This window comes from Lissotriton helveticus, chromosome 11, assembly GCF_964261635.1.
Source record: "Lissotriton helveticus chromosome 11, aLisHel1.1, whole genome shotgun sequence".
Taxonomy (NCBI): Eukaryota; Metazoa; Chordata; class Amphibia; order Caudata; family Salamandridae; genus Lissotriton; species Lissotriton helveticus.
In genome coordinates this window covers 803,536,710-803,555,130 of record NC_136072.1, presented here as the reverse complement: position 1 = coordinate 803,555,130, position 18,421 = coordinate 803,536,710, and the positions used below count along the sequence as shown (strand labels likewise).

The 18,421-nt window shown below is 46.2% G+C and overlaps 1 protein-coding gene across 3 annotated transcripts in view; it reads left to right on the top strand.

The window, feature by feature from the left end:
* LOC144791974 (uncharacterized) overlaps window positions 1-17,490 on the top strand; it is a 119,558-nt gene extending 102,068 nt beyond the window's left edge. For 2 of the 3 annotated variants that reach the window (XM_078666834.1, XM_078666835.1), the window contains one exon: window positions 16,489-17,490. In XM_078666834.1, coding sequence (XP_078522960.1) covers window positions 16,489-16,701 — 213 coding nt within the window. In that variant the 3' untranslated portion in view covers window positions 16,702-17,490. The remainder of the gene's footprint in view (window positions 1-16,488) is intronic. The other variant, XR_013602497.1, reaches the window with a different exon arrangement.
* Window positions 17,491-18,421: the final 931 nt, after the last annotated feature.

Genomic DNA, 18,421 nt, shown 5'->3' with positions numbered 1-18,421 from the left:
TTTCTTACTATGCATTCAGTCACGTTTGTGTCCCTTGGCTGGGCTTACCTTATATCTTCATAACTTTGTTTAATCGTCTATTGTATCTGCTTTCCTCGGTTGTTCACGAGCGGGCAAAAAGCATTTTCTCTTGGAGTCGCATATATGTGTCACCGCTTTCAAGTGTATGCGAAATGTATTTTAGGCATCTCAGCCAATAATGGTTGACAACAGCATTTGGTTATCGGTGACCCTATATGGTGCATTATGGGAAATGTGTTTTTTACGCTTTTGACAGTTCGGTCATGTTGTTCAATCCTGTCATGACGCTATTAAATTGGAGGATAAGGTATGCCTCTTTTTGAAGCAAGGCTTCCCAGTTTTCTATTTTTCTTTACCTCTCTCCCTCTCTCACTCCACTCCCTCTCCTCTCCCTCCTTCCCACTCGTCCTCCCTCTCTCTCTCTCTCTCCCTCCCCTCACTCTTTCACTCTCTCTCTCTCCGTCTACCTCTCTCCCTTTCCATCACTTCCCTCTCTCCTCTCTCACCCTCTCCCTCTCTCCTCTCTCCCACTCTCTCTCCTCTCTCCCTCTATTTACCTTCCCCTGCTCCCCTTTTTCTCCCTCTCCCCATCTCCCCCTCTGCCTGCTCTCCTCTCCCCCTCCCTCTCTCCCTCCCCTCTCTCTCCCCTCCGTCCTTTGCTCTCGTCCTCCCCCTCTCTTCCTCTACCCTCTCTCCCTTTCCCTCTCTCCCTTTCCCTCTCTTCCCTCTCCTCTCTCGCCGTCTCCGTCTCTCTCTCCTCTCTCCCCCTCCTCTCTCCCCCTCTCTCCTTTTTTCCCTCTCCCCATCTCCCACTCAGCACCACCACAGCACCACCACAGCATCACCACAGCATCACTCAGCACCACCACAGCATCACTCAGCACCACCACAGCATCACTCAGCACCACCACAGCATCATTCAGCAGCACCACTCAGCACCACTCAGCGCCACCACAGAACCACCACAGAACCACCACAGCACCACTCTGCACCACCACAGCACCACTTAGCACCACCACAGCATCACTCAGCAACACCACAGCATCACTCAGCACCACCCCAGCATCACTCAGCACCACTCACCATCACCACATCATCACTCAGCATCACCCCGCACCACCACAGCACCACTCAGCATCACCACATCATCACTCCGCGCTACCCCAGCATAACTCAGCACCACCACATTATCACTCAGCACCACCACATTATCACTCAGCGCCACCCCAGCATCACTCAGTGCCACCCCAGCATCACTTAGCACCACCACAGCATCACTCAGCACCACCACAGCATCACTCAGCACCACCACTGCATCACTCAGCGCAACCACAGCATCACTCGGCGCAACCACAGCATCACTCGGCGCAACCACAGCATCACTCGGCGCAACCACAGCATCACTCGGCGCAACCACAGCATCACTCAGCGCAACCACAGCATCACTCAGCGCAACCACAGCATCACTCAGCGCAACCACAGCATCACTCAGCGCAACCACAGCATCACTCAGCGCAACCACAGCATCACTCAGCGCAACCACAGCATCACTCAGCACCACCACAGCATCACTGGTTCAAATATGTTCTTTCAATGTTTCAAGCTGTTTTCAAGCTTTCAAGCTTTATTACAAATCACAAAAAAATGTTAATATTTCACTTCTGTTCTTGGATTTTCGTCACAATAAAAAACACTGAACATAATCTTCACAAAAGTTATTTACAAAAGTTTAAGCTATTGACATTACAAATTAAATAAATCATTTAAGTATTAATTATTTTAAAAAATTAAAAGCCATTGTTATTTGTAATATCAATACATCTAAGTCACGTAAATACAAAAAATGTTGCATTACAAATGCTATAGGTGTCACATTTGCGAAAGTTATAACTATTGGCATTGTAAATGACAAAGCTATTAATTTAGCTATTTTAAAAAACACATAAATAAAAAAATGTCATTTATAAGACCAATAGCTCAAACTTTCCTAATGCGAGACCTATTGCATTTCCAATGCTTGTTTACTGAAGAGAACACAGCAGGTTGACCGCCCTGGCGCTTTCAGAAGCGGTCGCTCCCTGCCTCCCCGCTCCACTGGTATCGTTGGCTGCTTTGTGATACTCTCAGAAGCGATAGCTGCTGTCTGGCTTAGCGCTCATACCGCTAGAAACATCCTCGAGTGCTCATTATTACTATTAGGCAAATTCGAGTGTTTACTTAGCTGAATTAATTGCGAGTGACTGCTTTGTGATACTCTCAGAAGCGATAGCTGCTGTCTGGCTTAGCGCTCATACCGCTAGAAACATCCTCGAGTGCTCATTATTACTATTAGGCAAATTCGAGTGTTTATTTAGCAGAATTAATTGCGAGCGGCTGACTGTACTAGCGCTGTATCAGAGCTTGAAGCATTAACGAGTGTTCTTCTGTGTGCCCCATCTTGCTGCCTGTTTAACTTTTACCGGCCATTTTGTTGTTGTTTGTGCCTCGGAGCCGTCCCCTCCACCACGATCCCGCCTCCCAGCGGATCATACCTCCCACTAACTACTTAGCCTGGCTCTCACCCTCCGTAGCGCTGTGACCGCCCTGGCGCTTTCAGAAGCGGTCGCTCCCTGCCTCCCCGCTCCACTGGTATCGTTGGCTGCTTTGTGATACTCTCAGAAGCGATAGCTGCTGTCTGGCTTAGCGCTCATACCGCTAGAAACATCCTCGAGTGCTCATTATTACTATTAGGCAAATTCGAGTGTTTACTTAGCTGAATTAATTGCGAGTGACTGCTTTGTGATACTCTCAGAAGCGATAGCTGCTGTCTGGCTTAGCGCTCATACCGCTAGAAACATCCTCGAGTGCTCATTATTACTATTAGGCAAATTCGAGTGTTTATTTAGCAGAATTAATTGCGAGTGACTGCTTTGTGATACTTTCAGAAGCGATAGCTGCTGTCTGGCTTAGCGCTCATACCGCTAGAAACATCCTCGAGTGCTCACTATTACTATTAGGCAATTCGAGTGTTTATTTAGCAGAATTAATTGCGAGCGGCTGACTGTACTAGCGCTGTATCAGAGCTTGAAGCATTAACGAGTGTTCTTCTGTGTGCCCCATCTTGCTGCCTGTTTAACTTTTACCGGCCATTTTGTTGTTGTTTGTGCCTCGGAGCCGTCCCCTCCACCACGATCCCGCCTCCCAGCGGATCATACCTCCCACTAACTACTTAGCCTGGCTCTCACCCTCTGTAGCGCTGTGACCGCCCTGGCGCTTTCAGAAGCGGTCGCTCCCTGCCTCCCCGCTCCACTGGTATCGTTGGCTGCTTTGTGATACTCTCAGAAGCGATAGCTGCTGTCTGGCTTAGCGCTCATACCGCTAGAAACATCCTCGAGTGCTCATTATTACTATTAGGCAAATTCGAGTGTTTACTTAGCTGAATTAATTGCGAGTGACTGCTTTGTGATACTTTCAGAAGCGATAGCTGCTGTCTGGCTTAGCGCTCATACCGCTAGAAACATCCTCGAGTGCTCACTATTACTATTAGGCAATTCGAGTGTTTATTTAGCAGAATTAATTGCGAGCGGCTGACTGTACTAGCGCTGTATCAGAGCTTGAAGCATTAACGAGTGTTCTTCTGTGTGCCCCATCTTGCTGCCTGTTTAACTTTTACCGGCCATTTTGTTGTTGTTTGTGCCTCGGAGCCGTCCCCTCCACCACGATCCCGCCTCCCAGCTGATCATACCTCGCCCCTCCCCCCTCCACTATCCACATATGACAGATGCTTCTGCGCGCAGCGTCCACGCGCAGCGTTTGCGCCCCAGTCGCGCCGAAGGTGCGCCAAAGGTAAGCCCGTCTGCGCCCGTCGCGCCTGGCCCGCGCCCAGCGCCAGGACCCCTGGACCCCGCCGCACCCAACCCACCAGACTCACATTTGATGCCGCAACTCTCCTCGCCCTCAACCCCGGACGCACACCACACTGCTGCGAAGCCACCCCAGGACGTACCCACGGCCCGTTCGCCTGCCTCTCCTGCAATTTCAACTGCTTCAGGACCCTCACCAAATCCACTTCCTCCATACACAGCTCCGACTCTAACCACCTGAAGTGCATTCTGCTTAACACCCGCTCGGTCCACAGACACGCTACTGAAATCTGGGACCTACTCGACACTGCGTCTCCGGACATCGCCTTCCTTACAGAAACATGGATGAACACATCATCAGCACCCGACATCGCCATAGCCATCCCGGACGACTACAAGATTATCCGCAAAGACCGCACCAATCAAACAGGAGGAGGCATCGCCATCATCCATAGGAACACCATCAAAATCACAGCCAGCTCCGACGATAATCTTGCAATCGCCTAACATCTCCACTTTCAGATCCACACCGACCCTAGGACCACAATTAGAGGCACCCTCATCTACAGGCCTCCTGGAACCCGCACTCAATTCAGCGATGAAATCACCGACTTCGTCAGCCCACATGCCCTCGCCTCCGAGAACTACATTCTTTTAGGAGACCTCAACTACCACCTTGAAAACAAACATGACAGCAACACCTCCACCCTTCTGGATAACCTGGCCAATCTCGGACTCAAACAACTTGTTGACACCCCCACTCATGTAGCCGGACACACGCTCGACCCTATCTTCACCTCCAGCAAGCACATTTCATTCGATCGCACCACAACTCTCCATTGGACGGACCACAGCTGTGTTCACTTCAGCTACAAAACCACCCCGAGCCACAACCGCCCACAACCTATTCCTCGGAGAAACTGGAACAAAATCTCCTCCGACCAACTCCTCACATCACTCAACAAAAATCCTCCCACCCTCTCATTGGACCCAAACCTAGCGGCCACCAATCTCAAGCAATGGATCACCCACAGTGCTGACGAATTAGCACCCCTGAAAAAGCACCAGATCAAATCAGCCAGCAAAAAGGCTTCCTGGTTCAATGATGACCTTAAAAAATCCAAGAAGCTATGCCGCACCCTGGAGAAAACATGGAGAAAAAACCCTACCGCCGACAACATGGCCACCCTCAAGGCAGCCACCCGCAACCACCACCAACTGATTCGATCCGCCAAGAAATCAGCATTCAAGGATCGTCTCGACAACAACACCCACAACAGCAAGGAACTTTTCAACATCGTCAAAGAATTCACCAACCCCACCGCAGCATCTAACGACATCACCCCCTCCCAAGACCTATGCGATGCGTTATCCTCCTTCTTCTACAACAAAATAGCCGACATCCACAACAGCTACGAGAATACTCCCAACGATCAACCCTCCCCACACCCCTCAGATCCCACTCCGCCAACTAACTACCTTAGCGCCTGGAACACAATCACCACTGAAGACACCATCCGCCTAATGAACTCAATCCACTCTGGCTCGCCAACAGACCCCTGCCCCCACCACATCTTCAACAAAGCTGACTCCATCATCGCACCCCACCTTCGTGATGTCATCAACTGCTCGTTCAACTCTGCCACCTTCCCAGAAAGCTGGAAACACGCCGAACTCAACGCCCTCTTGAAGAAACCCACAGCAGACCCCTCTGAACTTAAAAACTACCGACCCATATCCCTCCTCCCTTTCCCCGCCAAAGTAATTGAGAAAGCCGTCAACAGCCAGCTCGCCGCCTTCCTTGAATCCAACAACTCCCTCAATCCATCTCAGTCCGGATTTCGAGCCAAACACAGCACCAAAACCGCCCTCATTGCAGCGATAGACGACATCCGAACACTACTGGACAACGGAGAAACTGCAGCCCTCATTCTACTCGACCTCTCCGCCGCTTTCGACACAGTCTGCCACAGCACCCTTATACAACGCCTCAGCAACATCGGCATACAAGGAAAAGCCTTGGACTGGATCATCTCGTTCCTCGCCGGGAGAACTCAAAGAGTCCGACTTCCCCCATTCAACTCAGAGGCCACAGAAGTCATCTGTGGAGTACCACAAGGGTCATCACTCAGTCCCACCCTCTTCAACGTTTACATGAGCCCACTCGCATCCATCGCGCGCCAACACATCCTCAACATCATCTCTTACGCCGACGACACCCAATTAATCCTTTCCCTCACCAAAGACCCTAACACCGCCAAAACTAATCTTCACGAAGGCATGAAAGAAGTAGCCGAATGGATGAAAAAGAGCCGCCTAAAACTCAACTCAGTCAAAACGGAGGTGCTCATCCTAGGATCCTCCCCCTCTGCCTGGGACGACTCTTGGTGGCCTTCCGCTCTGGGCACAGCACCCACACCCACCGACCACGCACGTAACCTTGGCTTCATCCTAGACTCCTCTCTCTCTCGATGTCCAGACAAGTTAACGCAGTCTCATCCTCCTGCTTCAACGTACTTCGCATCCTCAAAAAGATCTTCCGCTGGATCCCCCTCGAAACAAGAAAGACTGTCACCCACGCACTGGTCACGAGTCGACTAGATTATGGTAACACACTATACGCCGGAATCACAGCAAAATTACAGAAAAAACTCCAACGCATCCAAAACGCATCAGCGAGACTCATATTAGACATCCCTCGCCAAGATCACATCACCGGACACCTAAAAGACCTCCACTGGCTTCCCGTCAACAAAAGAATTACGTTCCGTCTTCTCACCCACGCACACAAGGCCCTCTACAACCTAGGACCCGAATGCCTCAACACTCGACTATCCTTCTACAAACCCACCCGCCAACTAAGATCGTCCAATCAAGCCCTCGCCACAGTCCCACGCATCCGAAAATGCACCATGGGTGGCAGATCCTTCTCCTTCCTGGCTGCCAAGACCTGGAACTCACTCCCCTCTCACCTCCGCCTTACTCAAAACCACATCTCCTTCAGAAAAGAACTTAAAACCTGGCTATTCGACAAATAATGAACCCCCTCCCCAAGCGCCTTGAGACCCTCTGGGTGAGTAGTGCGCTATATAAATGCTCGAACTTGAACTTGAACTTGACCGTTTCACTATGTTTCAAGGAGTGCTCCATTGGTTGCTGGGAGCATAGTGGGGTGCAGTTAAAGAGGTTTTTAAAGGTCCTTTGGGCCTGCCATGAGTTTCATAACATTTTGCTGTATTTAAAACCAGCGTGTACTGCCGTGGTTCGTTGTTAATGTGTTTAACAATTGCTAGAATGTGCATGCCTTGAACTCTGTGAAGGAAAGCTGAGGCAGCTGCAGAAAGTTTCCGAGAATGCCAGAGCCTTCACAAGTTTCATTTGGAAATTAGTCAAATGACCTTATCTGAATGAAACCAGCTTATGTATGGACTGCTCTGACTGACAAGATGCTGCTGCAGAGAGCCAGATGAAATGTGTTTAACATTTTCAGTCATTGTAAGCAGTTGCGGCTACTGCCGCTATGAAGTGGCAAGGCAGCAGGGCAGCAGGAGCGTGAGACGTGGAGCGGGAGGTTGAATGAAAAACCGTTTGGGAAACGTACCTGTTCCTGAGGCTCCCTTGTGCTTCAGCGCTCCCCGTTCTGCTGCTCCCAGCAGTCCCTGGGGCAACAGACTCCTCATCCAATCCAGATGCTGCTCTCATACTATGAAAGCAGCATGGGGATTGGCCTGAGCGGTCTGGTTTTATGCTCTGCTCAGACACTGGGAGTCTGTGCCTTTCTCTAACCCAGCTGTAGAATACAGCCGGGTTAGGGAAAGCTAAGTGTGTATGTCTGTTTGGCCAGCCTAGGACGTACGGCCAAACAGACATGCACACTTAGAAGTGCACAACATTTCACCTCCCCCTTCCATGGCCCGGCCCCATCCCTCCCTGCATGAGCTGACTCAGAGCAAGCAGCTCAAAACTAAAAAAATAGTACAATATTGTTTTATTTTTCAGCTGCTGGCTCTGAGCCAGTGGGGCGACGCTCTCCGCCAGTGCGAGGAGCTGCCGCTGATTGTAAGTTTGAAGAGTGCCAATATGAAAGGCTGTACTTCAGTCTTCTTCGATGCAGGCAAATTGTATTGGCTCCTGGCTGGAAAGCAGCATGCACTGCTGAAATGCAAGTACTTTGATGACACAGCAAAACCTATTTCGTCAGAGGGAGAGGTGGGATCAGTAAGTCTTACTGATCCCAACCTCCCCTGTGACGAGATAGGAACTGGGGGATGCATCCTCGCTGATTGACACACAGCCTTTGAAAGCACCAGGATGAAGCCTGATGTACCCGGCCAGTGATCAATTAGTGAGACTGCTTTATATATTAGGGGGCATGGTCCTAAAGCTTGGCTGGCCACTGAGAGCCAGAGCTCATGAAAGATAAGTCTAGAAAATAATGCAACAGCAGGCACATGCACATAGTGCGTAAGTCTTCACAAAGAGTGCCTGACTGCTGCTTCAGGGAATTGTGAATAATAGACTTAGAAGGGGTCAGGAAACAAAGAGGGCGGGCCCCATAGCCCATTGAAAGGAACCACTGCTTTTCACAGCCCTTCCCTTGCATTCCCCAATGATTTTCACACCCCACCAAAAATTTCCCAGTCAACTCATATTGTCCTGCTTTAAAGCCCCAGACTTTGCCTTTCCCTCCTCTGTGCTCCCCACCCGAGGGGTGGAAACACCCACAGCTTACTCTCCACCCCATTAGTGCTTACCTACTGATGCTACATAACCTGTAATATTGTGGCATTTTTTCAAAACATCTTTTAAAGGGACAGGTGGGCAGATCTAACTTTCCCTGCACAAAGCCATCTGGGGGAGACTGGCTTTGCCTTTGCTCCCTCTCAGGTACCCTCATTCCCTTAGTTCTAAACCGCAATGAAGGTGCAACTGATCAGAGACATCTTCCTGAAATGGGAACAGGTAGTTGAGTTGACAAACGAACAACAACGGGCTCACATGATTCATACACTGAGTCATGAAAGTGATGGCATTCACGTTGAAGGGAATTCATTGGCTAATGAAGCCGCAAAGGGGGCTGTATGCACAGCTTCCATAGCTGCAATCACTCGTTCAAAAACGAGGATAGACGGTGAGATTATGGTTACTGTCATTGCTTCACGCAAGGGCAGCTCAGCAGTACCAAAGAAATTTCCATTCAAGTACTCCTACAAGTTAGATGTAAACAACATTCCATATGCTCAGATTCCTGGAGTGACAGATAGAAGAATACCAAATATGGATTGTAGACAAGGTTTGATTATTGCAGCACACAAGGGTTTGGGCTCTGTGCACACAGGTGTTACAGCGTCTATTTCATTATTGAAACAGTGCTATTGGTGGCCAGGTATAACAAAGCAAACTACAAAATATGTCTTGAAATGTGACATTTACCTGCAGATGAAAGGCTCAACCATAACATGCCCAGCACAGACACCGTTATTAAAATCAGACAAACCTCTCGCTTGTGGGTATCTGGACCACTGCGGCCCTTACAATCGGATGGGGCTTACAAGTATATCTTGGTGGCAGTGGATTCATGCTCAAGATTCCTATGGGTTTGGCTTCAGCACTCGGCTGATGCTCGAATTGTTATCAAAGATTTGTGAGTCTTTATAGGGACATACTCAGTTGGCACGTTACATTCTGATCGTGGCCCAGCGTTTAGCTCTCGGTAACATGTTGTCTGATTTAGAGAAAACTGTAGCGTTTCAGAACACTGAAATGCTAGAAGGTACTTCAGACTATGACACTTTGTACTCTTATCAACATTATGGTCATCATTTCTTGCGCAAATCTATAACACCTAAAAATGTTTTTGAGTACCACCTCGGAAAATCCGAGCATTGGATATCTGAATGTATGTCCCTGGAGTCATCACCTCAAACAATTGTCAGCAGTTTCCAAAGTATCCAAGAAACGATAAGGGATGAACTATTTGTCAAGCTAAAAAAGAATAACAACCCCCCTACCACGAGATGGTTTGATACCGCTTGTCGAAAGGCACTCTCAACTCTAAAAGAAGCTCTACATAGACCCACGAGGGACCTCCCAGAAATCTCCAACTCAAGAAAAGCATACAACTCCGCCAGAAGGGATCTTAAAAAACAAATCAAACAAGAACTTTGGTTACAACTGCACGACAGCTCCCAAAGAAAGGACAGCACCCTATTCTGGCAAGTCATAAGGTCCCCATTCCTGACAAATAGTACAGAAACCAATCACTTAGACGTGGCAATAACGGAAGAGGATTGGGTCACCCACTTCTTAAAAATCTTCGGCCCGCCTGCGGGCCTTGCAGCAGGAAATGGTACAGGAACAAGCGAGGACCATCTACAGGAAAACAACATCTGTCCGTTAAACATCCAATTCCATCTCACCGAAGTCATAAAAGCAATCAGGGCATCAAAATCTGGCAAGGCCTCTGGCCCTGATGGAGTTCCAATGGACATCTTTCTTCACAATGTAGAGTTCTGGTCCCAGCTAATCACTCGGGTCATGTCAGCTGTAACGTCGGTCGGGCTTTTCCAGTCGTGGTCGACGTCAGTCCTTTTACCTATCTTCAAAAAAGGCGACCGCAACGACCCAGCCTGCTACAGACCAATCTCTCTTCTGGACTCCATGGGCAAGATCGCGGGTCGAGTGCTCCTGGACCGTTTACAATCATGGGCCCGGGAGAATAACTTCATAACCGACCTACAATATGGTTTCCAGAAGGGGCTTGGGACTGTGGAGCAGGCTCTTAACCTTGCCCTCCTGGCGGGGAAATACGTTGGCGCCAAAGGAGGTAACATCTTCCTCGTCTATGTCGACTTAAGTGCGGCATTTGACTGCGTCCAACACCCAAAACTCTGGCAAATACTCAGCGACCTTGGAGTGGACCCTCCATTAATAGCTTTTTTACGTGAACTATATTCTAACGCCTCAGGGCGTGTAAGATTTGGCATCAGTGGTGAACTGTCCCGTTCATTCGAAATAACGAAGGGAGTAAGACAGGGATGCGTACTGGCTCCCTTCCTGTTCAACCTCTACACAAATGGGCTTGAGCAGGCTATGTTGGAAGGGAGCCAGGACTTACCGCAGATAAATCAGCGTCCGATACCAACACTTTTATATGCTGACGACTCAGTAATATTGGCACGGACTCTGAATCAACTCCAGATACAAATCAACAAATATGCCACATTCATGGACTCACTCGGCCTCAAAATAAACATAAAGAAAACCTTTACAATGCATATTGGTCCCAGGGTCAAACACCCTAAACCGATAATGGTCGATAAAATGAAGCTGGAAAAAACGTCAGTCTACCCCTACCTGGGAATTTTAGTGGATGATGCGGTAAACTGGCGCCAGGCAATTGACGCCAGAAACCTTCACTTTCGGAGGGCAACATCGGCCTTGATGTCTTTCTCGAGGAAATTGGGGAAACCAGCGCCACCTGAACTTTTAACCATATATTATGCAAAGTGCCACAGTGTGGCTACCTACGGAGCTGGTGTTTGGGGTTATGGACGTATAGATCAATTACAAATAACAGAGAATGGCTTTATTAAATATGTTCTAGCCCTCCCCCAAAGTTCCCCGATACTAGCTTCGCATCGTGAGCTAGGAATGGAGTATATTGTAGACACCATCCGCTCCCAACCAATTTTATTGTGGCACCGAATATGGACCAACCCTGAATGCCATCTAACCCGCTCCCTCATCACAGACTGCTTAGCCCTGGCAAACTGGCGGAAAATTCCTTGGCTGACTTACATCTGGAACTTTTTTAATGACCTAGGCCACAAATCTTACTTTGATGATCCCGTTACAATTGAAGACATCTCCAGGAAAAAACTAAAATCAATGTGTTTGGGCCACCTGCGAGAATTGCGGAACCAAACTGAGATTATAAAACCCTCTAACGAAAAAATCTGTGTACAACAGTCCTGCAAAGGCATACAATCATACTTGACGTACTTTTTATCAAATTATGAGAAATTTTTATTAACAAGATTTCGTTTTAGCTTCTTTTTTCGCTTAGTTACATTTCCTGATACTCAAAATTGGTCCCACAACCTGATAAAATGCCCATGTGATGGAATTTCCCCACAGTCAACGATCCACGTTATTTTATTTTGTAAATACTATAAACTTCCACGGAAAACGTGGATCATTCCATTTCTTCGATCCAGTGGCTATAGACATTGCAATACTGCGCTCTTCTTCATGCAGTCTTTGAACACGCCCCACGTAGCAAAACTTATAGTGACCTTCCTTAAAGCAGTTATTACAACACGTCAAAACATTCCAAACTAATTAGAAGTATTTAAAAATGTAAAATCTTATTCCTAGTACGTGTTTTACTTTTTTGCTGTATTTTTTAAACTCATTTAAGTGTTGGAAATGTCTCTCTCTATGTACTTTTTATGATTATACAATTGATAATCGAATAAAAGTTTATGAAACTGAAACTGAAACTGAGTACCACCAGTGGGAACATTGCCCTACACCACCAAAAAGTAGTTCGCAAAGATTTGCACAGAAATTTTCATATTTTTCAGGGTTTAACACCACTGACCCAACCTCATATTATTATAAGGTTACTACCGACATCGGCACTAAAAATTATGTTGACAAACACCAAACAGATTTACTCTGCTTCATTTATCGCCCAATTGTCTGAACAGGGTTTTGACCTATGGAACGACACAGTAGACTTAAAATCGGTCTGGGGTTCTAGGGACTGGCAAGTCCAGGGAACAGAAGCACTATTTAGAGCATGCCTCATTACAGCAGATTATATTTCTAAATAACACCGTGCAACAACCAAGAACAAGGACCTTATTATACCTTAATTTCCAACACTATCACAGAAGGAGGGGTGGCAAAATTCAACTTCACAGGAAGGGACAACAGTAAATGACATTTTACAGTACAATAGATGAGACCCTAATTGGAATGAATGGTTGGTTTGGCCCTTAGACAAGAACAGATGTCAGAAAAGATTCTGGGGTATCACCGAAGGGTTCAGTATCCATAGGCCAGACCCACGCTATGTGCAAAGAGAACACCCAGGGGTAGTGACATCCTACAGTGTTGGGAAGTTGTGCCTTGATTGGCTACAAACCTCAACATTCACAGAAGGGAAACAACACTTATCCTTACTCACACAAGACATGGATCATAGGGATTTTAAACTAGATCCCAGGAAAACCCGTCAGAAACGTTTCGTATATTATGGAATTCATGCTGCCTATAATAAAATTTGGAATATATCCCAACAAGAGGCCGCAGAGAGAATACAAGAAATAGACCGTATTAACTTAGAGGAGGTGTTAGCTGTAGTGGATAATGGGTTAACAACTTTAACCTCCAAGATATATTCCTTAGGCAACATTGTATCTTCTGCGATAGACATACTGGAACAAAATTTGGCCATATTACAACATGGGCAATCTCAGTTACATTCTATTATGTTGTTATGCTGGACGCTGCAATCTTTGCGTGCAGTCTATGTGCCTTGGGGTTTTATCAACAGTACATCTCTGTTTTCTGAATACAATCTAACAGATAAACAGGTAGAAATGGCACAAAGGGAAGCAAAATATGCAATGCTGCATATTGAAAAACTGGATCGATTACCATTTACAGTGGCAGAATCACCATCAACGGAATGGCTAATCCATGGCCACATAACTCTACCGGTCACTACTTTTCAGTTTCAATATTGCCTTGAGCAAAAGCAGGCAGGCAAAAATGAAAAATGGGTAAGGAATACATTAAGGAATCTTGGGCATTACCATACAGATTTCGAGGCCGGAGTGGGGATTGAGAAGTGTTTCTAAGCTGTACGATCTGCAAGAAAGCTTTAAGGCGTTCTCTCATGTGCCAGGATATTTCACTGCAGGGAGCTTGTAATAGTTCAGTAGTGAACTTGTCCTGCCACATGAAAGGGACTCCAGTGGCTGTGATTACTCCTGTATTCAAGCTGCTCTCGAATAGGAGTTACTTGATGCTGAACGATCAAGGTTGCTGTGGGCTGCTTCCGGGTATTGCCTATCTGGTCACTGTGAACTCCAGGGTTACTTCCTGTATGCAAGTATTGTTTCCCCCAATAAATACAGTCAGGGAGGTGCCATTATGGCCTTCGTTGAATGTTTTCTTTATACAGTTTTATACTTTGAGCAGATTGAAAGTCATGCCTTTATAGCAAACCGTACCCATAACCTCCGCCCGAGAGACCTTTGATCTTCAAATCGCAAGGACCTCAACTGAGGTACAGGCACTTATACGTACAAACTGCCCCTTTCATTTCACAGAAATGGTGAGTCGTATCTTTATTATGTCTGATACGGGTGGTATTGTACACCTATCTAATACCATAGGGTCAGGATTTCTATGCACCTTTCAGACAGTCCTCGGAGTTATTCCAAATTGTATGCACTCCGTATAGGGAAGCATTTTTGGAGGCCTTTGGCTGATCGTGCTCTCAATAGCAGGAATCCTGATTGATAATTTTCTGCTACGCAATGGCCGGCCCGTTCACCAACGAGATGGCAATCGCACTCCTGGAGCCCAAATACCGTACAACATCTGGGCACACCTCACCTACGGGAACTGAGCGCCTCTTGGTTCCTATCCTTTAGACCAGTCTGAATGGACTGCACCTTACCTGTTCTGCGATGCCTGTTTTGCGGAGAAGAATGCGTGTTGGATCTCTGTCTGACAATTCCATCGGTCACGCCACCGGACATAAATCTCAGGCTGGAACCCGTGAGGGCTCATGCGTATTCCTATATTGATGGCTCATTCCTCGTGAACCCGCAGTTGCCTTTTGCTACATCTGGGTTGAGCATCAGCTCTTCCACCAGAACTCAGGTATCGACTACAGCACCAGCTGCCTCTGCACCAGCTATTGGCAGTTCTGAGTATCATCTGTGCTCCATTGACGTACTCTTCAAGGTGTTACAGGGACTGTCCTCTGCAGTGGCGAGCAAAAACGATGTTGCGTCTCCTAGCCAGGACACTTAATCTATATTTGGCTCCTCGTGTGCTGGGAAAGAATTCGGGTTTTTCCTTTTGGTTTCAAAACTCAACTAAATTTGGAACATTTCCTGAAATTGACACTTTCGCTGGAAAAGCATGGCCTTCTGGTGCATGTAGTGGTTCTTATATAAACAAACTCAACTAGGACTTTGGCTTAAGTGACAATTCCAAAAATGATTTTTCAAATTGTTTTCTTTTCCCTTCTTAGACTATTTTTTAAATGATTTTAAAGACAATGTTTTTATTGCTGTCTATTTGGAAGAGGAGTTAGTGTTATGTTCCATAGAGATACCCTAATATAGGCCCGCGATATATTATACACCTTCACCTACAATTATACACCTTCACCTACATTACCTCCCTTACACTACACAGTAACAAGCTTTTTAGGACTGAACCTTTACCTAGTTCTAGTCCTGGGCGCTGAAGGAGGGTTTTTCCCAGAGCAATAGCGTCCAATAACTTCGTCAATAGATCACACAGTATGAAAGAATATTCATAAGGGTTCTTGGAAACAAAGCAGAGGCTACACCACTTGCATAATATCTACGTACAAGGTTCATCCCATACGTCATCCTCAAATCCAACAATGGCTAATACAAGAAGCAAGGGACAAAGGAACTCTAGATACTTTTTGTATACATACAGCACATCTTACTAGGGTTAGGGATAGGAGACCGAGACTTCCTAGCCAACACACTGACCAGAGACGCTGAGGCTCCTGAATGCAGACCCTCCAGCGGACAGTGGTCTAACACATCCCTTGCTGGGTGTCCATTTTTAGACTAGGACGGGCTCCCACACTCTCTCACTTCAGGTAATGGGGTTAGACTAACTCCTAGAGGGAGTCTTGGCTTCACACCTATTCACATGCTAGGTAAATTTAGGTACATCTAGACCGACGTAGGAGTATGCGCGCTCTTTTTATCATGCATTTTATATTCATGACTATTGCAAAATGGTAGAACTGTACTATCCTTTTATTTCCACTGTACTGCTAATCATATACATATCTGCTACAGTCTAACGGTTGTTGCAGCACATCTATTTTACACTAGAAGAACTGTGCAATAAATTCTTATTGTAACACACCAGACTGTTTCTTCTGTGGAAACAATCTGAGACCGAATAAGTGAGCACGAGTGACTGAGCAAAAGGTAGTACATTGTTTCCACGATTCCGAGGGATCACGGTTGTCATGTTCTGAGGTTGCCAGAAACTACCCTCTCCCCGATAAGAAGAGATTCTAGTGGCACTGTGAGCTAGCTAATGCAAACAGGTTAACATTCGCGGTGGGGGTGCTCGGAACCCGTCTGCCACCAAACCCACAGTTTATGTTATCCAAACTCACAGATTCTGTATAGGATATATAGGAACTACACAACAGTGTACAGTTGGATGAGTATGGGTTGATATACAAGGTGTTCATGTAAGGTTGGGGGTGGTGATTGCAAGGGTGCACACTATTCTAGGTTTTTAATTGGTTTATCTTAAAACGTCTCTCTCTCGCTCTCTTTTTCTCTCTCTCTTCCCTTCTGAACTCACATTCCAGGAGAAGTCTTCAGAAGAGCTTAAGGAGATCAGTGGCTCTAACACTCGGTTCATCTTCTGGCAGGGAATGGAGCAAAGTATGCAAAGCTTCGAATCAGGCATTCACAAGGATTTCTACATCTGTACCAGTGCAGGAGGCAGCACCAGCCCCGTAGAGCTGCGGACGGGCCCGGAGCTTCAGCAGGCGATCTCCCAATTCCGAGTGTCTGATTAAGAAATGAAAACAGCACAGCGCCCAACCCTGCACCAAGACGAGGAGACTCCACACATAAAGTTGTTAATGAGGACATGAGATTAGGACGGATTCTCCGGAAGTAAAGCAAGATCCACGGGTAATCTCACCATCCACCAGCCATGATAAAGACGATGGTGGCATTTAAAAATCTAGCCTTACAAGACGCATGGCCTTATTTGGACTCGGGGTGGTATGAGACATTCCCCACAAGCTGGCAGGCGTACTGTCCACCCATTAGTGTCAATGGCACACTAAATATGGCCGACCAGAAACGGACAAGACATCTGCCAATTTTCGGTACATGACCAGATCCTCCAAATCCTAAATAAGGCAATTAGACTGCTATATACAGACTGCTAAAATACTGACCATAGATAAATATTGTCACACACATTTTTTAACCAGAGTCAAACCCAACTGTAATGCACTCGACCCCTAAAATATGCTCCTCCTAACAATGTTAGACTTCCATTTTTCACCACCCATCACATGATAAAACAAATAATGCCACAGTTCCATGCCATGGGTGAAATGATATGTTAGATAACATATATAACAGATACCCATTTGCCAAAATTGACAGTCTCAATTGGAAAATCTGGCTGCTCCCTTGTTAGGAAGTCCCCATAGATCTGTGTTTTCATATTATTTTCAATATAAAGAATGTTTGTAAAATGATAACAGTAATTTAAACAAAATTGTTTACATAGAATTGAAAAAACGCTATTTTTTTCCTTGAAATATAAAATTTGAGACCATGGCACATGCTGCCAGACTCCATGTGAATTTTGCAGATGTAGGCGGGACAGAGTTGAGGGCTGAGGTGAGACAGGAACACTCAGTTTTGAACTGCAGCCTCTTCCAGTTCAAAACACCTGAATTGGAGTTAGTGAGAAGTGGATGCTGGTTGAATGTCTAGATGAATGTGATAGAATCTATGACTACATTCAGACTGGTTATCTGTGTCTACCCACCAGCAGACATGTTTTAATATTGTTGAAGAGCAAAAAACTCATTGAAGAAGTTCGGGATGCAAAGAGACAACACAGCTGAACTTTCGAGTAAAGGTTTATTATTTGCAGGCAGCTCATCTTCAAGGCAGGGTCAGAATGACCCGTAGACGAACAGTCAAAACATAGTCAAATAAACACAATCCAGAATGCAGAATATATTTAAAAACCTTCCCAATGTTGCAACAGCCAAAACCATGAAAGGTCAATGGCTAATAAATGTCTGCATTCCTCTTTTGTTGCCAGCTGCTTCTCATCTTCGATAATGGAACTATGGTCCACTAAAACCAGTTTCCAAGGCTAGTATGTTTCCAGATGCATTACAGCACTACTTCACCTGTTGTAACCCCTATGGCCCAACTAGAAGTATCAACTTCAACAAAGAGCTCATATCCTAATATTGGATATGTTAACAGAGGCCCAAACGTAAAACATTTCTCAAAGTTAAGATTGGCTGTTCCAATTCTCTGCTACTAATGAGTGATTTTCTCTTCTGAGTGAGGCTAAAAAAAAGTTTTGATGCGCCTAAAAATGCATACAATAAATCCTTCATAAATGTTAGCAAAATAATTGAACTTACTTTACAGTAATTCATTGGGGCACTCCATTGCAGTGCACACATTGTGAAAATCCGTGAAGCGACATGGTGAATCCAAAAAATGAGATGACTGTCAGGTCAAAGTGACATT